This window comes from Panthera leo, chromosome C2 (genome assembly GCF_018350215.1).
Source record: "Panthera leo isolate Ple1 chromosome C2, P.leo_Ple1_pat1.1, whole genome shotgun sequence".
Lineage (NCBI taxonomy): Eukaryota > Metazoa > Chordata > Mammalia > Carnivora > Felidae > Panthera > Panthera leo.
In genome coordinates this window covers 156,093,592-156,117,150 of record NC_056687.1, presented here as the reverse complement: position 1 = coordinate 156,117,150, position 23,559 = coordinate 156,093,592, and the positions used below count along the sequence as shown (strand labels likewise).

The window sequence follows — 23,559 nt, the reverse complement described above, 5'->3', positions numbered from 1 at the left end:
TCACTAGAGCAGCTGGAACCTGGGAAGTGAATTCCAGGTTGATGCATCGACATCTGCACTCACTGTTCTTTGCCAGACCCTTCTGCTCTGTGATCTCTGGCCGAGGCAGTGCTCTAGGACTGGGGGCACTCCCTGGGCCCTGGCTGTTTCAGGTCTGGGGCCAGCCCACTGAGTGTTTATTTCCAGCGAAACCCTGGAGAGCGCAGGTGCAGGGAGTGGGATGCAGCCCTGCTCCTCTGCCCCCACCCCATCCTCACCCCCACCCCCACCCCCACCCCCACCCCGGCGGCCGCAGCCAGCTTTGCAGGGAGCACTATGACTTCTGCTCCCTCCTGCGAGCCCTTCCTCAGTGTTCCTCAGCCTCTGAGCTAGGACTTACCACCTCAGTTACTTTGAAAAGAAAAAAACAAACAAACAAGAAAAAGGTGGAGATTTGGGGTCTGGGAGGGAGGGCACCCTTGTGCATGAAGCCTTGGGTGGTGGCCCCAGTGGCATTTCTTGAGTTCAGCCCTTCCCTGCAACACAAGAACGTGGGTTAACGTGTTTCTTTTTCCACCTCGTCTAAATCCCCTTCACATTTGCTGACATACACTCCCTTGCTTTCTGGGCTCTAGACGTGAGGAACTTTTTCTCTGTCCCTCCCCCTGGATGACAAGGTGTGGTTCCACTCACCCTGCCTAACATCCAGAGCAGGAAAGTCACCAGCTGAGGCCAAGGGTGCTCTTTGTTGCTGCGGCTGATAGTCTGGGGCCTTCCTTTCGGACCAGGGATTCCAGCATCTCTGGCTTCTGACTTAGCCACCGGTTACACCCTCATCTCTCACTGTCTCTGTTCCCGCCACCCCCGTCCCTCCACTTTAAACAGTTTCTGATTGACTCTTGTTTTGTATGTTAGAGCACATTTAGCCCAAGAACCTGGAAAATGTTTCACCAACATTGTCGGCTTCGTTGTTGTCTTTTTTTTTTCAAGATTTTTTTTTTCAATGTTTATTTATTTTTGAGAGAAAGACAGCACAAACAGGGGAGGGGCAGAGAGAGAGGGAGACACAAAATCCAAAGCAGGCTTCAGGCTCCAAGCTGTCAGCACAGGAGCCCGATGCGGGGCTCGAACCCACAAGCTGTGAGATCATGACCTGAGCAGAAGTCGGACACTTAACCGACTGAGCCACCCAGGCACCCCTAAGATTTTATTTCAAAATAATCTCTACACCCAATGTGGGGCTTGAACTCATGACCCGGAGATCAAGAGTCCCATGCTCTACCGAGGGGCGCCTGGATAGCTCTGTCGGTTAAGTGTCCAACTTCTGCTCAGGTCATTATCTTGCGGTTCGTGGGTTCGAGCCCCGCATCGGGCTCTGTGCTGACAGGTCGGAGCCTGGAGCCTGCTTCGGATTCTGTGTCTCCCTCTCTTTCTGTCCCTCTTCCAGTCACACCCTGTCTCTCTCTCTTTCAAAAATAAACAAATATTAAAAACATTTTTTAAATTTTTAAAAAGTCACATGCTCTACCAATTGAGCCAGTCAGGCGCCCCGTTTGCCTTTTTTTGTTGTGTTATGTTGTGTTTTTGAGGTAACGTAAATAACCTCCTGATATGTATGATAGGATCCCCCTGAGTGATTCTGGGCAAATTTCCTTGTGTGGGAAAGGGATGTCTGATAAAATGCTCTTCTGGATTCCTTGCTGCGACTGCTACGAGAGTGTATGATCTAAAAATTTAAGCCAGTTCTTTCAGACTGAATTTTTGCTGGAGGCTAGAGAAACACTTTATTCCGTATGATTCTAGAAACAGCACTTTCACACAGATCGAGGTGGCCAGGCTATCTTTTTTGAAAGAGTGATGTATTTTCCTTCCTTCTTTTTGTCACCAGTATTTTGGTTTCGTGCTATACCGAACAACGCTTCCTCAAGACTGCAGCAACCCCACACCCCTGTCATCACCCCTCAATGGAGTCCGTGACCGCGCCTATGTCGCCGTGGACGGGGTAAGAATTGTCTCTGAGCTGTGTGTGTCTGCCCCAACGGGGGGATGTGTGGTCTGTGCTTGGAAATGGGGCATTCGAGGCCATTGCGCACCTTTCTACACTCCGGCTCTGCCCCTCCTCTCGATGTCCCTTAGCTGTGGCCCTTGCTTGCTGATGTGGCCTCACCCATGCTCCCTCTGCCTGCACCTGGAGGGGTGTGCTCAAGCCAGCCCCCTTCGTGGAAACCTTCCTGGTCTCCCCAGCCCAGGCCGTCCTCTCTGACCAACCACAGGATGTCACCCATGTCTCCTTTGCTCCTGGAGGACGGGCCCCATTTTGAACACGCGGGAGCCGCGATTCGTTTAGCTCTGTGCCTTCATCCTGCGTGAGAAATTCTATGCAGAGGGATTGTTCATGGTAATCATAGCCACAATACACAAAGAACTTTGTTTCACGGCGCAGGGAAGAAACATTAGAGGATTTCCATTCCTTCCACTGGAGTAATCATGTGAAAAAGCACATGAAGAGATTTTTCTAACCGTGGAAATTTGTTCAGAAATTTTTAAATTAAAACGTTTCCATTCTGCTGTGATCAAAGGCTTTCATTTCAGCGGGAGCACGTTTCTAGGACACCATGTGTGTGTTGCCCGTGTATGTACTGACAGCCGTTGTGTGTTGAATTCCAGTTTAGGGGTGGGTCGTCTTCGTGAATTCTAGTCAGTAAAACTTCAGTTGTTTGTTCTCATTCTATTATATAATTTTCGTGGTTAATGCATCCTATCAGGTATTTTGAGGTGAGACTGCTCCACCTAACTCTCTGATTTTTATCTCATTTATCTGATTTTTGGTCTCATCTCTCCACGTTGTGTAGAAGCCACTTTTTAGGACTGCCTTTTGTGCTGTGAGAACACGGAGGGGCTCCCGTAGTAGGAATCCCCCCCTGGAGTTGTCGGGTCCGTTCCCTTCCTATTAAAAGCAGACGTGCAGTAGGGACGCCCGGGTGGCTCGGTCGGTTGAGCGTCCGACTTCGGCTCAGGTCGTGATCTCACAGTTTGTGGGTTCGAGCCCCGCGTCGGGCTCTGTGCTGACCGCTTGCTCAGAGCCTGGCGCCTGCTTCGGATTCTGCGTCTCCTTCTCTCTCTGCCCCTCCCCCGCTCATGCTTTGTCTCACTCTGTTTCTCAAAAATAAATAAAGGTAATAAAAAAAAAATTAAAAGAAAAAAGACGTGCAGCAAACATCCCAGAGCAAAGGAAGCCAGCCTAGACCTTCCCTTGCTCTGAGCGGTGCCTGGTGGGTTGCCTGTTTTGGAAGCAGTGTTTGGAGGAACTTGGCCACCTGGCCGGTGGCTTGGGCAAAGGGGCCGGCAGAGCACTGTCTCCTGAGTCTGGTGACACCTCAAGGCAGGAAAATGAGTGTGACGGCTGAGCCAGCCGAGCTCTGTTGCCCTTCTCACCTCAGTTAATTCCCACCGGACTCTGACCCCACAGGTGCCCCAGGGAGTCCTGGAGCGAAGTTACGTGATCACTCTGAACATAACAGGGCAAGCCGGAGCCACTCTGGACCTTCTGGTGGAGAACATGGGGCGTGTGAACTATGGCAGATACATCAATGATTTCAAGGTAGGACCAGCCTCGCTGTCGAGGTCGATAGGACTGTGTCTGTGCCACCCGAGGAAGTCTTTGTAAAGCCATTTAAAAACTCTCGCACATACCTTCTTCTCCTCCAGCCCTGTTCACGTAGAAGCGGTTTTTAAAAACACACACACTTTGCCAAGTTTGGTGATTGAACCTGCCATGATTTGTTTTGCAACTTCAAAGCTCGTGTATTTTGAGGACCTGCCCTCCTCTGCAGGATGAGAAAGTTGAGCTTTGCAAAGAGAACCCTTCCTTCGTGTTCGGGTTCGGTCATCCTGTAGAAAGAAGGAGGAAGCCTCTCCACCAAGCTTTTCCTTTGCTTAAAAAAGCCCACCTAGCTCTTGAAAGGGGCTTCGTGGCCAACCAAGCCAGCTTAGCCTTTGGTCGGCCCCGTTTGCTGGGTGTGGACCGTCCGTGATGAAGCCTTGAGGCGTAGGAAGGCTTTTCCCTCGGTGCGTGGCCTCTCACCCCTGCTGGTTCCTCTGTGTCCGGGTGGCTAGCCCCGACCCAAACGTTTTTCCTTGGAAAACATTTTCAGAGCATGATTCGGCAAACATTTGTTAGGCTCATGCTCTGCACGAGGCTCCGCGAGCTGCAAGGAGGTTGAGATACAGGCTTCCCTGCAGATAGTTCCTCATCTGCTAGAGGACAGCAGGCCCCCATGGAAAGATTTATGGCATCACTCGGCCTAGGCCAGAACAGGTGTGTGGGACTGTTTCCTGACCCCGTTGATGCGGCTCAGAGGCAGGGCAATTACACTCCTAGGGAATGATCGTGCAGGGGCCACCTTTGTCTCCAGTAGAGATGTCCCGGTTAAAGTCCTTGTGCTCAGGCTGTGGCTAGTGGCCTTCCTGCTTGGCTGTCACAGGCCACGTTGGCCCCTGCAGTGACAGACATTCTTGTGTAGTCTCTGGCCGTAGTGCCCAGCAAAGAGCCTGGCACATGGCTGCCTGGCCAATGTTTATTGGATTACTAAGTGGGCTGGGTATCGAGAGGTGGCCTGGGAGAAATTTGGGACCTGACTGGGAATGGAGAAGTTCGCCACATAAAAGGCAGGGAAGGGGAAGCTAGGCAAGCCGTGAGCATAGGCCTCGATGGGGCCAGGGACGCCCCAGCCCGCTAAGCCGCTGGACAAATAGAGCAACTCCAGCATGCAGGTCTGAGGGTCACCATTATCGTCACTCCGTGCCTAGCCTTTCCCAGATATCAAAGTATTCTCGTTTACGCCGCCTCACTGAGTTCCACAGCAGGTGAACGGACTCGGTGGGATCATCCCAGAGTGCTGCTGAGGGGCTCAATGCCAAGACTTGCTCCTGGTTATATGAAGGGGCGGGGTCTGCCCCCCTCCCCCACTACACCTTCTGCATTCCCGACTCCATGCGTTCTCCCATTCCATGGATTCCATCATCCCTTCCTTTCAGCGATGACTTTGAACCAAGCACTCAACATGGCGGGCACGGGGTCGAAAGCTCTGGCCTCAAGCAACATGCCACTTTGGCGTGCGCCTCGTTTGAGTCTCATTTACTGTTGGTGTTTCACATCCCAGTTTGCTTTCCCTAAGAATTCAGGGTAGGGACACGAGACACTCGACGCCTTTCTCTTCCCACCCCAGCTCATTTCCGTTTCTCCTTTTCAGGGTCTTATTTCTAACCTGACCCTCGGTTCCAGCGTCCTCACGGACTGGATGATCTTCCCGCTGGACACCGAGCATGCGGTGCGCAGCCACCTGGGAGGCTGGCATGGCCGTAACCATGGCCGCCAGGAGAAAGCCTTTGCCCCCCACCCGTCCAACTACACACTCCCGGCCTTTTACACGGGGAACTTCTCTATTCCCAGCGGGATCCCAGACTTGCCCCAGGACACCTTTATCCAGTTTTCTGGATGGACCAAGGTACGTGTCTTCATGGAAAGTATTTTAGTTTGAGCCTCAAAGATCTGCTTTTCGGCTTCTGATAAAGAATCAAAAAGAGCTGCTGATGAGACGCCGTGTGACAGTTTGGGAGTAGAGAGCTTTCTGCGTTCGTTTACCCAGTCCTCCGTAGTGGCACCTTGGCAGACCTTCGGGGACTCGATGGCCAGCCGGAATGTGTACCGTGTGCCCCATTGTCACTGACTGACAACTTCCTTTAGCAAGTGATGGCTTTCTGGCTTCCCCTAAGAAAAACCGTAGCCCTTCGGATACTGATTATGAGGGACACTTTCTGTTTCTCTTGAGGAAAATTTGGCCCAGGCAGGGGGTGGGTCTCTGGGAGAACTTGTTTTTCTTTTGTCCATGCCTGCTTCTGTACCCCCACAACACTCCACTTTCATACAGCCTTGCACCCTGGGGGCGCCCACCGTTGTCTCTGTGATCTTCACCTCTTCCTTGGCCACTTTCCTGTCTGGTCACCCCCCACCTTTATTCTTTGAAGCCATCCACATGTCTTCCTTCGCCGTTGTCTTCTTCATTTCAGTCCCATTTTCACCCTGGATGACCCTACCATGACTCAGTTATGCATTCAACAAGTATTTTTCAGTGGCTGCTATGTGCCCAAGCTTCGTGCCGGGCACTAAGGGTGCAACAATGAACAAAACCAACTGTGGGACTTGCCCTCATGGAACTTACACTCTAATTGGGGAGACAGACCCAAATCATACAGTCACCCAAATGAGATGGCAAGATGGCAGCTGCAGTGGGTGCTAAAAAGAAACATGGGAGTTGGTAATAAGTGGAGTGTTTGACCTTGTCAGGGAGGTCAGGGAAGCCTTCCCTGTAGGAGTGATGCGTGACAGAGATATGGAGGATAAATGGGAATTGCCATGGCAAAAGGGGGAGGGAAACGTGTCGCAGGCGGAAGAGATAGCATGTGCAAAGGCCATGTGGTTGGTTAGAGGGGAAATAAGGGGTGCAAGGAACCAGTAAAGGACCCAAATACATGGTTTGGGGGCGGAGTGTGGTTCAGAGAAGAGACTAGAAAGTGGGTAGAGATGAAATTGGAATAGGCCAGTTACACCACATTAATGTCTCGTCGTTATGATGAGAGCCTTTGAAGCAGGAGAGTGCCATGACATGATTGTGATACGACGAGCCTCTCTGACCCCAGGTTGAGTGAGGGTGCCTGTGGATTTGGGGGAGGCTATCTAGGTGGCTGGACCGTAGTCCCAGGGAGAGACAGGGACGCTGTTAGCTAAGATGGAGAGGATATCAACTATCTGAGAGATATGTGAAAGTAAATCAATGAGATGTAATGATGGATTGGATATACCCTGGATGCCTCTTAGGTTCCAGGCTGGTGGCTGGGCAGATGGTACCATCTATTGAAAGAAAAGATTTCCAAAGAAAACTTGGGCTGGGAGAGGGAGATCATGAGTTTGGATTTGGACAGATTGAGTTGCAGAGGCCTTTGAGAACAGCCGAGCGAAGGTGCAGGCGGAGGACTGTGGGCCCTGTGGGTGAAGTCAGAGGAGGGACCTGGGCTGGGAATATATGCATGAGATCATCTGCGTGTGGACGGCCATTGAAGACGTGGGATGGAGGAGGTCCTAAGGAGAAGGGGTGGAGAAGGAAGCAGAGAGGCACAAACATGGCGGGCAGAGAGTGAGGAGGAGAGCTGGCACTTATGTTGCCGAGGGGACAAGTAAGAGGAAGACAGAAGCTCTTCTTCCGCTGGATTGAGCCACGAGGAGCTCAGTGGGACCCCCAGGAAGGATATGCCAGTGGAGCAAAGCCTCCACAGGCTGCATCGCATGCTACTGAGGAGCGTAAGGCAAAGAAACGAACACCTGAGCGTAAATTTGGATACTTGAATATAAACGTTCTTGCTGAGAGTTTTGACTCTGGAGAAGAAAAGGATGTAAATAGCTGAAAGAGAAGAGGGCAAATGATACGCACAACATTTAAGAAATGCCCTCTTATATTTTTTGCTTTTTAAATGTTTATGGAAATACATCATTCTGTTTAAAATATTTTCTAATTTACCTAATTGTCTCTTCTTGGACTGGTAGATTATTTAGAAATGTGTTATTTAATTCTCGTATGTTTTGTTTATGGGGTTTTTTTTTAGTATGTCTTATTTTTATGGATTTCTAATTTAATTCCTCTATAAAATTTCTAGAAGATGGAGAAAAGTCTTTATGACCTTGGATTAGGCAAAGACTTTTTTTAGATTTGACGCCTAAAGCGTGATCCTTAAAGGGGGAAACGGATAAATTGGATTTCATCAAAATTAAAAATGTTTGCTCTTCAAAAGATATCATTAAGGAAATGAAAATCCAAGCTACAGACTAGGAGAAAATATTTTCAAATCATGTATCTAGCAAAGGACTCGTATCTAGAACACATCAAGACTTCTTACAACTCAGTAATGAGAAGATACACAGCCCAGTCACAAACTGAAAATTTCTCCAAAGGAGCTATACAAATGGTTGATAAGTACATGAAAAGATGCATAATGCTCAACACCATTAATCATGAGAAAAGTACAAATCAGGGGCACCTGGATGGTTCGGTTGGTGAAGCATCTGACTCTTGATATTGGCTCAGGTCACGATCTCACGGTTGTGAGACTGAGCCCCATGTCGGGCCCTACGCTAACAGCGCGGAGCCTTCTTGGGATTCTCTCTCCCTGCCCCTCCCCTGTGCAGAATTACCATAGGACTGAGGGGTTCCACTTCTAGGTATGTGCCCAAGAGAAATGAAAGCCTATGTCTACCCAAAGACTTACGTGAAAATATTCAGAGCAGCATAATTCGTAATAAGCCCAAACTGGAAATTCAAGTGTCCCTCAACTGGTGAATGGGTAAATAAAATGTGGTATATCCATTCAAGGGAATAGTGCTCGACAGTAGAAAAGAACAGACTACTGATACAAGCTACAGTGTGGGTGGATCTGAAAAACATTATGCTAAGTAAAAGAAGCCAGGTATAAAAGACCATCTATTGTAGGATTCAGTTTATATGGAAAGTTCAGAAAAGGCACATCTATAGAGACCAAAAGTAGGTTGCTAGTTGCCTGCAGGGAATGGTGGTGGGAATGGAGAGTGACTGCAAGTAGACATTGGGTTTCTTTTTGGGGTGATGGAAATGTTCCCAAATTAAATTGTAGTGAGGGTTTCACAATCTTCTTAAATTCATTGAGACTTGTTTCATGACCCGGCGTATGGTATATCGTGGGGAACGCACTCCAGAATTTTAAGCTTTGATATCCTCTCTCTTGCTACGTGTTTCTGTCCTCCGAACTCTCAAGCCTCCCCAGCCTGCTCTTGGGTCTTCTTGATGACCTGAAACTCTCCGCCATTAAGGCCACAGTTCTTCCCTATCCAGCCTAGATATCACCACTATCCTTTTTTTTAAAGCCATCAATCACTGGCCCCCTTGACCTTCCACTCCACCTCCTTGTTCATCCTCCACTCTGAGTGGGTCCACCATTGACCTTTGCTCGTTCACCAGTGACTGAGCACTGCTGGGGGTTCTCTCCAGCACGTTCATCAGGGCCCCGGATCCCCACATTCTCTCCAGCCTCCGGAGGCCCCCCGTTGCCCAGCAGTCTTTGGTCTCTCTTCCCCCTTCCCCAGCTGGTCTTTCTAACCTTCGCTTCTCCCCTAAGCCACCTTCCTCCTCCCCCACCCGCTCACCCTCCTCGTCTGTTATCAGGTGTGACTCCTTTGTTCCCTCAGCTTCCTGTCAGACTTATCTCTCTGCCTCTACCCTCACTTCCTGCCCGGTGGCCCTAGGAGGAAGTCTAAGCTCTGAATCCCCTCCCTACCTTCTTCCCCCAGACCAGGATCCTGTTCTCATACCTCCTCATACTGCGTTTTGTCAGCCTTTCGGTCTCTCTGTCACCTTCCAGGTTGTGGCCAAGAAGTGACACCTGGAGGCTCTAGGACCCAAACACAAAGTAAAACCCTCCCTGGGTCGTCCCACTTTAGCCAGTAGGCTTGTTCGTCCTCCCTTGCTCCCTCCTGTTCTCCCTCCTTCCTTGTCCCCTTCTCCCTCTCAGTGTCCTGATGTGTCATATATCTCCTTTGTTCAGGCTTTTTCACTCCCTCGCACGGCCCGCCCTGCCATCACATATTCATCTGTCAAGACTGGCATTAACCCCTCTGAGAAAGCTTCTTAGACCCTTAGTCCAGGAAAGGACCAGCCCCGCCCTCCTCTGAACCCCCTCCTTGTGCCCCACCCAGACTCGTCACACTGAGGCTGGCACCTCGGTTTCACCCACAGGGTCACAAGCTTCAGGAGGGGCGTTTTGTAAAAGGTGCTCAGCTTATTCACCATCCTGCCCACCTCCCGGGGCCTGCTTGCTCTGTAAGTGCCCTCAGGTGAAAGGGTACACAGGTGCCCGTGTTGCTGAGCCCCTGGGAAGAGAGCAGACGGGAACAGTGTAGGCCCTCAGGCAGCCATGTTGGCGATGGGGGGCTTGGCGGGGCGCCGTGGGTACTGGGCCAAGGCAGATGAGAAGCACACCATTGCTCACCAGTTTAGTGCTTTAAGAGAAAGAACTTCCGGGAGGTGCTTAGCAGAAAGAGAACGTGTCCGTTTACAGGAATGTTCAGAAGGGCTGGGTGGCTCGGGTGGAGGCCGATCCGACAGATGGATGGCACGTCGCCAGAGCCAGAGGGAGTTCTGTGGGGGTGGCGGAGGGGGAGATTTCAAGCGGGAGCGTGGTAGATGCAAAGGCAAAGAAATGGAAAAGCATGAGATCGTTTTGGTGGGCAGAGGGGGTTCACTTTGGCCAGGTCATGAAGGTGTCACACCCAAGAGTGCCTGACCCAGGCGTTGAGCTCAACATTTTAGAGGCACTGCCTATGTAATCGTCAAGAGCAGGTGTAGGGGCGCCTGGGGGGCTCAGTCGGTTAGGCGCCCGGCTCCAGCCACGATCTCATGGTTCGTGAGTTCGAGCCCCACACTGGGCTCTCTGCTGTCAGCACAGAGCCTGCTTCAGAGCCTCTGTCCCGCTCGCTCCCTGCCCCTCCCCCACTTACGCGCGCTCTCTCTCTCTCTCTCTCTCTCTCTCAAAAAAATTAAAAACGTTAAAAAAAGAAAAAGAGCAGGTGTGGTGGGATGTCCTGTCATTACCTCTAACTTGTAGACGAGCAGGTCAGGAGAGCTAAGGATCTTGCGCGAGGAGCACAAGTAGGTGAGCCCCAGGTCTGACTCGCAGGCCCGCATGGAAAGGCAGGTGGCGTCGTACAGGATCTGGAAGGGCTGCGAGGAGCTTGTGCTGAGCCTGTACACGTGGGCTCTTCACGTGTGGACGTTCTACACCTTCGTGTTTGGAAGGTGTATATACATACAGTATTTACAAATGCGTCAGAAGGTTTGGAACCCCACAAGCCCATCTAATGCACACGTCCTCTCAAAAACGAGTACACAGCTGTTCACAGCAGCACCCTCCAGAATTATCCAGAATCGACCAGAAGGTGGGAAAGCCCGGATGTCCATCCACCGATTAATGAATAGACGAGATGTTTGTTACATATGGAACAATGGAAGATTATCCGACAGGAAAAAGAAATGAAGCAGTCATGTATGTTACAACGCGGGGGGGGGACCCTGAAGGCGTGTTAAATGGAAGAAGCCAATCGCAAACCATGCATATGGCAGATTCCATTTATGTGGCACGTCCAGAATAGGCAGGTGTGCAGACAGAGAATCCGTGGTTGCCTAGAGGAGGGCGAGGGAGAGGCGGGGGTGGGGTGGGGGGAGGGATGGGCAGTGATGCTAAAGAGCACGGGGTTTCCTTTCGGAGGGATGAAAATAACGTTGACTGTGGGGACGGTCGCACAGCCGCCAAGCTGTGCAGTTGACGTGAGTGGATTGTATGTGAGGGACATCTCGGTAAAGCAGGCAAGAAGGTCCATCCACAGGATTGGGGACCTGGGTTGTGTGGGTCCGACGGTCGGAGGACATGCCCATAAAACAGAGCATGCTGCTTTCTGATACTTCCCGGCGTGCGCAGTGGCCCCTGTTACTGAGGACGCTCCCAGGCCAGCCCCTGAGGTTCTGAGCGATCCGCGATGCGGAACAAACAGAGCCCCCCCCCCCCATGGGGCACTGAGGTCTGACTTGGGGGAGGATGGGCAGATGTGAGGGTGGGGGAGGGGAGCCGAATGACACCGGAGCCCGAGCCACTCCTAAGCCCCTGCCTCTGGATACACTAGCCCTCCTGGACCCTCCCCGACTGGAGAGGCCCTGTTCGGCCTCTGGGCCTGTGCTCTTCGGTTGCTGTAAAGAAACTGCCTTGATTTAGTGAGCGAAGTCACTGATAAGGCTGATTCACGAGATTCAGAAATTCACTTCTGATCTGGATGTGGCTTTCTGGTTAAGTGCCCAAGCATCAAACTGGGATTTCAGTGGGAAGAAGTCAGGCGTGTTTTGCTGCGCCCGAGAGACTCAGGCCAGTGTTTTGTCTGCACAGAAGTCTTATCTGACCACAGGCTCCCTCCGATGGGCAGTGCTCTTCAGCGCCTCGGCCGTGTCACCGTGTGCCATCCCGGTGCCATGTTCTGCCAGCGCACTGGATCCGGGCAGTCGGTCTCCCCTTCCTATGGTGTGCACGAGTCTCCTACCGACACCCGCTGCAGCCTTCCTGCGCGGTTCAGCCACTCGCGGGAGGCCGGGTGCATAACAGCACGTTGATGAGAAGGGTGGGGATAATGTCCCGCTTTCCTCAACCAGAACTACGCTTTGAAAGCTAAGAATCAAAGTAGAATACTGACTAAAAGTAACTTTTTTATTTTTTGGAGGCCAATGTACCCTTTCTCAAGACGTAAAAAAAAAAAAAAAAAAAAAAAATCACAAAGTCCAAGAATTTCTAGCAAAGGGCTGACAAAAATCCCTTCGTAGGTTTCAATTATTTCTGCATCTTGCTTTTGAAATTTCCAGCACCCTCATCATTTGGTCTTTCTGGTACCGGTGGGGCGTAGTCACCAGGAAGACCAAATGATTGAAGGACTGGAACTTTGAGTTCCACAGCCCAACCTCTGACTTCTGGGGTGGGGGTTGGGAGCTGGAGCTCTGTAAAAACTCTAGAACTTCTGGGCTGGTGGACCCATTCAGGTGCTAGAAAGTGCTCCTGGAGAGGGCAGACGTGAGGAAACTGCTTTCTGAGTTCTGTGCACCACTCTGGCAAATTCTTGAACCTGAGGAGGAGGAGGTCATGGGGACCCCCAATTTGGAGCTGGTAGTTCAGAAGTATGGGTGACCCCAGACTTGGAACTGGTATCTGAAGTGAAGGCAGTCTTGTGGGTCTGAGCCCTTTGAACTTGCGGGATCTGACCCAGCTCTAGGTAGACGGTGTCATAATTGAGTTGTTGCACAAGCATCTGGCATCCAGAGAACTGGAGAACTGGTTGGCGTCGTCGAAACCATCCCAGAAGGAGCCGGGAGGGCAGTGGTCGGAAGCACATTTGGAAAGGTGGTTTCATGGCCTCGTGTGTCAAGGAATTTGGGTATCACCTTGAGACCTTTGTAGAAATAGGGGCAATTAAGAAATAAATGCCATCGTTTCAGATAGTGGTAACAATTGGGAAGAGAATAAACATGATGATGTGACGGAAAGTAAGGCATGGGAGTAAAGACGTTGCTATCTTATATGGCATAAGAGTTACCTATTGCCATGTAATAAATTCTGTCTTAACATTGAGTGGCTTAAACAGTGGTCCGCGTGTATTATTCTCCCAGTTTCTGTGGGTCAGGAATTTGGGACTGGCTCAGCCTGGTGGTTTTGGATCAGGGTCTCTGACGAAGTTATAGTCGAGCTGTCAGCCGGGGCCACGTCACCTGAAGGCCTCACTGGCTGAGAAGGACCCTTCCACGGTGGCTGGCTTGCACGGCTGCCAGGTTGATGTTGGCCGTTGGCAGGAGGCCTTAGTTCTTCCCCACACAGGCCTCTCTGTAGGTTGCTGGAGTGTCCTTATGACATGGCACTGGCTTTCCCCAGAGGGAGAGAGTCAGGCAGAAACTACCCTTTTTATAACCTAGCCTTGGAAGTCACATAGCATTGCCTTCATCACATTCCATTGGTGAAAAGAGAGTCATTGAGTCCAGTCCGTGATTGGAGGGTAGGAATTAGATTCTGCCTTTTGAAGGGAGAAGTGTTAAGAATGTATGGACATGGGCACCTGGGTGGCTTAGCTAAGCAACCAACTCTTGATTTCGGCTCAGGTCACCATCTCACAGTTCGTGAGTTCAAGCCCTGGTCGGGTTCCATGCTGAGGGTGCGGAGTCTGCTTGGGATTCTCTCTCACTCCTTCTCTCTGCTCCTCCCCCGCTTGCACTCCCTCTGTCTGTCTCTCAAAAAGAAAAAAAAAAAAAAATATATATATATATATGGACATATATTTAAACCACCACATAAGGAGTGGTGAAAGGTGCCTCTAGGAGGAGGTGGCCATTGGGTGACACCTGAAGGCTGAGACCGAGTTATCCATGTGAAGAGCCAGAGGAGGAATGTTCCAGAGCTAGGGAGCAGCGAGTGCAAAGGCCCAGAGAAAAAGATCCTGTGAGCCAGGGGAGAGTGTGGGGGAAGAGTGTGGCCCCAAGTCAGGGGGTGGTGAATTTGGCTTCTCCTCATTCCAGTGGTGGCTGTTAAGCAGAGAGTGAAAGAATGGACCTGGTTTATAAGCTCATGTCTCTGTGAGACTGGATTATAGGAGGGCAAAGCTTATGCAGAAATTCCTGATGGGAAGCTAAGCTGTTATCGCAGTCCTGCGAGTAACGGTGAGCTTGGGTGGTGGGGCAGAGAAGTGCAAGATTTGTACCGAAAAGAAAAGGCAAGGTTTGCTGAAGGATCGGGCATGGTGCTCCAGAGAAAGGAGTCAAGGAGGATGCCAGAGTCAGGCCTGCGCAGTGGGAGGGGTGGGCGTGGTTAATTTCTGACAGTTAGAGGGGATGCTCTGGGGTGGGGGGCTGGAGCAGGGCGGCGTGGAGGCGGGCGGGGATCAGAAGCTCTGTTTTGGACATACTCAGCCTCTAGTAGTTCCTAACCGTCTCCTCATCCCAAGAGGAAGTGGCCCATCAAGTCTGGAACATAGTAAAAACAAGTAAGTAAGTAAGTACGCAAGTAAATAAAGCAACCAAGCAGCCAACTAAGCTATATTCGGTGGGAATACTGGTCTCCATGTTTCTAGACCTAACGGCCATCCTATAGAGGGCCTGTCGGTCTTGAGTCTATACGCAGAAATCCGTGCAAATCCGCAAGTGGGTTGCAATGCAAGTTAAAGGTATGTATTCAGTGCCTGTAGTGGGAGTGCAGGGGTGAGGTACCTGACCCAGGTTTGGAGCTGTGGGGAAAAGGACCCGGTCGGTAGGACGAACTCCAGAGGAACCCACGGGGAGGAACCACCTTCTGCCCCCACACTCCTCTGTAGCTGTCCTTGCCAACACCAGCAGCACCCCCACGTTGCAATGTCCCCCCGATGCTTCTCAGGACCTGTCTGTCTTACCGTCCTGGCCGGTGACGTCTGACACGAGGATCCACTCCCTCCCTGGAAACCCTTCCCCTGACGTCTGCGCCGAAAGCCCTCCGCCGTTTCCTTCCCCCGTCTGTTCTTCCCGGGGCTTCTCTTTCAGCTTCTAGGCTGCAGTCCTCAGGACCTGATCCCGGGTCCGCTTCGGACACTGCCAGGGGGCGTCGTCGTCACACGTGTGCCGGCGACACCCAGGTTCCCGGGTCCCACTCAGCATTTGTGGGGACCCAGAGAGCCACGTCCGGACGCCAGTGTGGCCCGCGCTGGAGCTGCGTGAGGCAAAACAGGCCTCTTCCTCCTCAGCAGCCCTGATGTCTGCTCTTCTGCCGGAGAAGGAGAAGTGGTCCAGGGAGAAAGAATGAGGCTCGGCCGTTCGGGCAGCGCTGGGGACGGAGGTGGGGGGCTCACACCGGCGCCGCCCGATCGAGCTCACCGCGTGTCACTGTGCCCGGGGCTCCCGTGCGTCCTCCCCCTTAGCCGTGTCTGTCCAACGACGCCCAGCGGGGCACAGACACCACCAGGCGGCCCTGACGGCATCGGGCGGCTGGTCAGTGAGAGGAACCCAACACCCGAGCAGGAATCCACCCACCGTCTTTACGTTGGGTTTGTAAGCACCGTTTCCTTTACTGAAGGGTCTCGACGCGTGGGCAGCACCTGCCGCAACGAGCCGTCGGGTCTTAGTGCTCTGAGACAGCAGCCCGTTCCTCCAGCTCACCGTTTGGAGCGCGGGCAGGCCGGGCGGTTCTGCTCACGGCTGCACGCCCTTCCGGTCAGCGAGGAGGCCGTGCTCCTGGACGTTGGCGGCCTGTCCACTGAGGTGACAGAGGAGATCGGGCCACGTCCCTCTCATCGTCCGGCAAGCTATTCCAGGCTTGTTCATACAGTGACCGGCAGGGTTCCCAGAAAGAACGCCGGCGCGCAAGGCTTCTTCTTCTTCTTCTTTTTTGCCATTTAATTTAATTTATTTTTTTAATTTTCATCCAAGTTGGCTAGCATATAGTGCAACAGTGATTTCAGGAGTAGATTCCTTAGTGCCCCTGACCCATTCAGCCCATCCCCCCCTCCCACAACCCCTCAGTAACCCTCTGTATGTTCTCCATATTTAAGAGTCTCTTCTGTTTTGTCCCCCTCCTTGTTTTTATATTATTTTTGCTTCCCTTCCCTTAGCCCTCATATGAGTGAAGTCATATGATATTTGTCTTTCTGTGACTGATTTCACTTAGCGTAATACCCTCCAGTTCCATCCACGTAGTTGCAAATGGCAAGATTTCATTGTTTTTGATTGCCGAGTAATACTCCATTGTATATATATATATATATATATATATACCCCATCTTCTTTCTCCATTCATCCATCGATGGACACTTGGGCTCCTTCCATACTTTGGCTGTTGTCGACAGTGCTGCTATAAACATGGGGGTGCACGTGTCCCTTCGAAACAGCACACCTGTATCCTTTGGATAAATGCCTAGTAGTGCAGTTGCTGGGTTGTAGGGTAGTTTTTAGTTTTTTGAGGAAGCTCCAGACTATTTTACAGAGTGACTGCCCCGGTTTGCATTCCCACCAGCAGTGCAAAAGAGAGCCTCTTTCTGTGCATCCTCGCCAACATCTGTTGTTGCCTGAGTTGTTAATGTTAGCCATTCTGACAGGTGTGAGGCGGTATCTCATTGTGGTTTTGATGTGTATTTCCCTGATGATGAGTGATGTTGAGCATTTTTTCATGTGTCGGTTGGCCATCTGGATGTCTTCCTTGCAGAAGTGTCTATTCTTGTCTTTTGCCCATTTCTTCACTGGATTATTTTTTGGGTGTTGAGTTTGATAAGTTCTTTGTAGATTTTGGATACTAACCCGTTATCTGATATGTCGTTTGCAAATATCTTCTCCCATTCTCTGGGTTGCCTTTTAGTTCTGCTGATTGTTTCCTTCGCTGTGCAGAAGCTTTTTGTTTTGATGAGGTCCCAGTAGTTCATTTTTGCTTTTGTTTCCCTTGCCTCCGGAGACGTGTTGAGTAAGAAGTTGCTGCGGCCAAGATCAGAGAGGTTTTTGCCTGCTTTCTCCTCGAGGATTTTGATGGCTTCCTTTCTTACATTGAGGTCTTTCATCCATTTTGAGTTTATTTTTCTGTATGATGTAAGAAAGTGGTCCAGGTTCATTTTTCTGCATGTCGCTGTCCCGTTTTCCCAGCACCACTTGCTGAAGAGACTGTCTTTATTCCATTGGATATTCTTTCCTGCTTTGTCAAAGATTCGTTGGCCATACATTTGTGGGTCCATTTCTGGGTTCTCTATTCTGTTCCATTGATCTGAGTGTCTGTTCTTGTGCCAGTACCATCCTGTCTTGATGGTTACAGCTTTGTAATACAGCTTGAAGTCCAGGATTGTGACGCCAAGATTGCTTTGGGTATTCGGGGTCTTTTCTGGTTCCAGTGTGCAAGGCTTCCTAAGGCCCAAGTCAGGATTCACAAGTCACTTCTTCCATGTTCTTTGGCCAGGGCATTCACTAGACCAGCTGGATTCGAGGAATGAAGGAACAGATTCTGGCTCTCGACAGGGGGAGCTGCACAGAACTGTGGCCATTTCTGCAACCTGCCACAGGTCTCAGCACTCTTGACCCTCCTTTCATTCTGAATCTGATAAGCTTTTTAACTCTTGGCCTGATTTTCAGTTGTTTTTACCCCCTACAAAGTAGTGTTTCCACCTAATTCATTGCTTCCTAGTCACAAGTCCTGTGAGCTTGGAAACGATATATATTAATTTAGCAACAAAACGAGACACCCGGCTGGCTTATCAGTCCATAGAGCACATGCAACTCTTGGTCTTGGGGTCATGAGTTCAAGCCCCATGTTGGACCTAGAGCTTACTTTATTTTATTTTTACTTTTTTTTTTTTTTTTTTTACTGTTTATTTATTTTTGAGAGAGAGGGATACAGAATCCAAAGCAGGCTCCAGGCACTGAACTGTCAGCACAGAGCCCGATGTGGGGTTCGAACGCATGAACCGTGAGATCATGACCTGAGCCAAAGTCGGACGCTTAACCAACTGAGCCACCCAGGTGCCCCAGGCATAGAGCTTACTTTAAAATATAAATACATAAAATTTAAATTCAAATGTAGTGACAAACTTGTGAGAATTACGTGTACACAGGAGTAAATACGCTCTGACTTGAAGGGGGTGTCCTGCAGTTTGCCGTGCGTGGGATGGCTGCCGGGAGGCAGTTTTTGCACACCGGTTCTTAGCTCTGGTCCAGGTATGCGACAGAGCACGGTGCCCACTGTCGGGTAAGGTCCTAAAAAGGTCAGGCGATGGTAGAACTTCAGGGGCTGAGAAGGGAAGGAATTCATGTCTGGGGCTGGATAAAAGGAGGAAGTGATTCATCTTTTATGCTAATTTATATTGCCATGGCTTTAGTTCTAGTTGGATCTGTCATAAAATACAGAGACCATAGAGTTATTTATTACCCCAAGACTGCGGAGGAAGTGAGGGGGTGTGATTTGCATCAGCTCTGACCCCTTTGGCTCTGAAGGAAACAGAGCATTAATTTTCCCTCGTGAAGTGCGGTGCGAGGTCTCTTTCGCATCTTATCTAAGCAAGCCCCTCACTCTTTTACCGTTTTTTAAAAAATTCTCTTTCTTTTCTACCGTGTTGGCATCACAACCGCTCGTTAATTGTGTGTCATGACAGCCCTCTAAGCTTGAGAAACTTCTCTCAGAGTCGGACAAAGTCAGCGTCCAACCAGAGCTTGCTGATTTCGAAGGAACTCCCAAGCAAGTTCGAAAAATGTGAAACTGTGACTTAAAACAGCATTGACATTTTGCTTGAAGTTCTTAGGAGAGGATGGTGTCTGTCTAGAGGATTTAAAACAGACACACATCTGTCTGATTAACAGAGAAGCAGGTCACACATTTCCGGAAACCTAACATTCATGGGAACGATTATCACCTTGGTGACAATAGCAGAGGGGGGAGTCCAGCAGAGGTCAAGCCATGGTCAGAGAAAGACTTTGTCATGGAACTCTTTTAGCTGGGACAGCCCCAGAAAGCCCCAGAAGCCACTGGGGTTCGCTCTGCAAATGCTGGGCCCTGATGGGGCTCGCCGTATGAAGAATGAGTCTACTTTTGGGGCACCTGGTGGCTCAGTCGCTTAGGCAAGCATCTTTGGCTCAGGTCACGAGCTCACGGTTCATGAGTTTGAGCCGCGCGTCGGGCTCTGTGCTGACAGCTCAGCACAGGTTCTGTGTCTCCCTCTGTCTCTGCCCCTCCCCTGCTCACACTCTGTCTCTGTTTAAACAAACATTTAAAAAAAAAAAAAAAAGAATGAGCCTACTTTTACCATCACATTTACTAACATGTGCGTACTCTCCCCCCGCCCCTAATAATTTCAGCATAACTTTTTAAAGAAAAACAGTAATCAGAGTGCATGTAGTTTTTCATAGAATTTTTAAAAACTTGATGCTTTTAGAGTAATTTTTGAGTAACAAATCACAGTGCTGATCCAGGAGAAACAAATGCAAATATTTTCTCTCTCTTCCAGTGACCAAGAGTCTCTAAAACTCTTGAGCTGGGAGCAGAGGGGCATGGAATATCCTTTCAGTAGGACTTCGTGTCACCTCGTTGTTGAATCTGGTCTCAGGCAGAACTATCAGCCAGTCTCCCCTAATGAGTGCTGCTAGGTATATACTGAGTATCACCGCTGAGTGCTGACAGTCTCGCTTCGAACAAGACAAACGAAGTTTCTTCCCTTCGTAGAATGTATGCTGGAAATAGCTGATAAGCCGATAATCAAACAAATGGTACCCATGTCAAATAATGACAATGACTAGAATAAAAAGAAGAGACCGAGGGGGCAGTAGGTGACCCGGACTGGAAGGCCCGGTATCATGGGTGGCCACGGCTCTTCTCCCTGAGGAGGTGACGATGGGGTTGAGATCTCTGTGGTCCGAAAGTTGGGGGCCTGGGGGAACAGCTGTCAGGCAGCCAGAACAGTGGCCGCACTGGGGGTACCGGCTTGGCGTGTCCGAGTGATGGAGAAGAATCCCGTGCGGGTGTGAGTGGCACAGACAGGGCGGGGAGGAAGCAGGCAGGAGGCTGTCTGGGGGCCGTGGGTCAAGGTCAGAGGCAAGAACACGCAAAAAGCGTCTGATTTCTGGCTTTCGCTCTGCTGTGGTGCAGAGCATGGGTTCTAGAGTTAATAAAGGGAGTCGGGGGCCCTGTGAGGAGCCTACAGGAATCTGAGACCGCATGGGTTGTGACTTTGTCTAGAAGACGGCTAGCCACACGTGGCTGTGATGTTTACGTTTAAATTAACGAAAGTAATGAAAACTCGGTCCCTCCTTCACATTACCCCATTTCAAGCGCTCAACAGCCGCGGCCGAGTGCACGTAGCTGCTGGGTTGGGCAGCACAGAACACTGTAACGTTGCAGAAAGTTCTGTTGAACAGCGGTCCTTCCGAGCTGTGGGACTATGGCGCTTTCTTTCCAAATTGTCCGTCTGTTCTTTCCAAGGTCTTGATTCCTCTCCGGGAAGGGCAACCAAACTACCTTAAACTTCATTTAATGCCTATTCTTTTAGGAGCTAAGAGTGGAGGGAAATTTTGTATTGGAGAAATTCCTAGCTTTTGCGAATTAACCAAGGCCACGAAAGGTGTAAAGGAGAGTCAGACGGAAGATGCAGGGCACAGTCCCCAGAAAGCGGAGGGTCGTCTGGGTGAGGCAGGAGGCAGAGTTCACAGGGGAGCGGAAGGCCCCACAACAGGCCACAGGTGGTCATTTGGGGGAGGAAAGAAAAACCGGACCAGATTGTGCTGTGCCCAGAATTAAGGAAGCAGCAAAGTCACGTGCACTTTGATGAGCACCTGGGAGCGACAGTCTGGCATTGTGTCTGTGTGTCACAGTGTAGTCTGTGGGGCCGCTATTTCCTAGGAGGAGCGGGACCTCACCCCCTCGTGGGATGAGCCAGGAAAGCGGAAGTCGGGGGAGGGGCCGGGAGTCACAGGCAGACACACTGAGCAGCCCTGCCCCCTGGTCCGGCCGGCGCCTCCAGGCTCTCGGGAGCAAGTCTTGCTGCCCGAGTGGTGCTGTGGGGAGCTCCCAAGCGGGTCTTAGGGACTGTTGCCCAGTGAGGCCACTGCACTACTGGTCTGTGGGGCGGCATTTAGGAAGCCGAGCCGGGCACGGGACAGGCTCACCCGCAGGCGCCCCTGGTTCCGTCAGTCCGGTGTCTCTGTGACATCGCACCCCAGGAGCAGTCCCTTCCACGTGCCCAGCCTCAGCTGTAGCCCAGAACCTGCTGGCGAAGGGCATCCAGGGAAACCCTTCCCGGCTTTCAGGCAGACACGCCCGTCCGGCACCAGAGACGTGAGGGGCGGTCCCTTGGATTCTCAGGAAAGGAAACCGTGGGTGGGAGAGTGGACCGGACCTGCAGTCGTCCACCTCGTCACTCAGCCGGGAGCTGGCGTGGCCTCTGCCGGGACCCATTGTGACGCCCGTGTGCTCTCACCGCCCTCCCACCGCTCTGCCCTTGAACCCGTCTCCTCCTCGGCCTCGAAAGTAAAGTGCTGCTCTTCTCTACTACTGCAAAAACAAGGCACCGGCAGATCTTACCCTGATAAAAATCCGATAAAGCTGTCGTTGCGTATGCCTTGTAGGAAGGATCGAGATAGCGCGTCCTGCGGTGAAAACAAGAGTAAAATATTCTGAGAACTGTAAAACTGTCATCCTTTCTCTAAATGACTTAACCCAACAGACGGGTGGTTTTCAATCACTGGCCTCCTTTTGCAGGCATGTGAAAGCCAAGATCTTTTTACGGTAGCGGGAGGAGCGCCGTCCCTCCCTGGGCTCGGCCCCGGCGCCAGCCGCCGTGCTGACCGCCAGACAGCGCCTGCCGCCTCCCACTGTCCCCGGTCACCAGCGTGAGCGGCGCCTGCCCGAGCTCGGGCAGCCAGGAAGGAGCAGGACTGAGATTTGAACCCGGGTAGGAAATTCAGACAGAGGGAGGATAAAGGGGAACCTGGAGGCTGAAAATTCCCCAAAGTGGGCGACGGAGTAATTTGAGGTGAGCAGCCACAGCATGTGGGGCGTCGGGGCTCGGCAGGTGACGCCACGGCCGTACCTCCTCCAAGGTGGCTCCTTCATCTCCCAAACATTCATTCTCCCTCTCTCTCCCTCTCTTGCTCTCCCCTCTTTCCCTCTCTCTCTTCCTCTGTGATAGAATGTTCCATTTATTCGGCCAACTGTTAAGTCCTACTCTATGAGCAAACCCTAGCCCATGCAGGGGGTCTCTGTAGACACACCCAAATGCCCCTCTTCTTCTTTTTCTTTTTAATAGTTTTTTTAAGTTGATTTATTTTGAGTGCGAACAGGGGAGGGGCAGAGAGAGAAAGAATCCCCAGCAGGTTCTGCAGGGTCAACACAGAGCCCGATATGGGGCTCGAACTCACGAAACCGTGAGATCATGACCTGAGCCAAAATCAAGAGTCGGACGCTTATTACAAAACCGTAACCATCAAGACAGTATGGTACAGGCACAAGAACAGACAATCAGACCAATGGAACAGGATAGAGAAGCCAGAAATGGACCCGCAAGCGTATGGCCAACTAATCTTTGACAAAGCAGGAAAGAATATCCAGTGGAATAAAGACAGTCTCTTCGGCAAACGGTGCTGGGAAAACTGGACAGCGACACGCAGAAAAATGAACCTGGACCACTTTCTTACACCACTTTTCTTATATTTCTGTCTCTGCAGGGTCAGGTGTGGATTAATGGCTTTAACCTTGGCCGATATTGGCCAGGGCGGGGCCCCCAGGTGACTTTGTTTGTGCCACGGCACATCCTGGTAACATCAGCCCCAAACACCATCGTGGTGCTGGAACTGGAGCGCGCCCCCTGTGACGACAACGGCCCGGAACTGTGCACCGTGGAGTTTGTGGACAGGCCGCTCATCAGTGCTACTCCCACCTCCAGTCATCCCCTGCCAGACCTGTCTGATCGAGACTCAGGATTGGACCGTGTCTGATGGCTAAACACTGTGACCCTTTATACCTCACGTATCCCTCGCGTAATGCCAATATTCCCTGGAAAGTCCTATTGGAAAATGGATTTAGTGCGGCTGTTTTCTCCTGGGGTTTTCCGGGCGGCCTCGCGGTGGCTGGCAGGGGCCACAGGGGACGCGTGATGAGGGTGGCCACACGGTCATGCACAATGAGTCCGCACAGTCGAAATGGAAGCTTCAAAGGTGTTCCTGATTTTTATTTTGAGAGAATCATGTTGTCTTTTTGTTAAATAAAATTTTATTCAAATGACGTTAACTGTTTTTAATGTTGAGCAGGTATTAAATTATAGGTTCTGATTTAAATCATAACTAGACTTGAGTGGGTCGAATAAGCCACTTCACTAACTTGCGGTTCAAAGGAATGGAAAATAGTCTTGGTTTGATCTACTGGACTGCTGCTTCTCTGATCCTCATTTGACTTCCTTTTGTGTTTCTGTGATGTCAACGAGGTAGCCCATAAATGCAG

General features: G+C 50.9%; 1 protein-coding gene across 1 annotated transcript in view; it reads left to right on the top strand.

Moving 5' to 3' along the window:
- The window catches only part of GLB1 (galactosidase beta 1), an 85,361-nt gene extending 62,018 nt beyond the window's left edge, over positions 1–23,343 (top strand). Inside the window, exons 13-16 of the mRNA XM_042903678.1 lie at positions 1,868–1,981; positions 3,449–3,580; positions 5,232–5,486; positions 22,788–23,343. Of these exons, the coding sequence (XP_042759612.1) occupies positions 1,868–1,981; positions 3,449–3,580; positions 5,232–5,486; positions 22,788–23,057 (771 nt within the window). The 3' untranslated portion in view covers positions 23,058–23,343. The remainder of the gene's footprint in view (positions 1–1,867; positions 1,982–3,448; positions 3,581–5,231; positions 5,487–22,787) is intronic.
- The last annotated feature ends 216 nt before the right edge of the window (positions 23,344–23,559 follow it).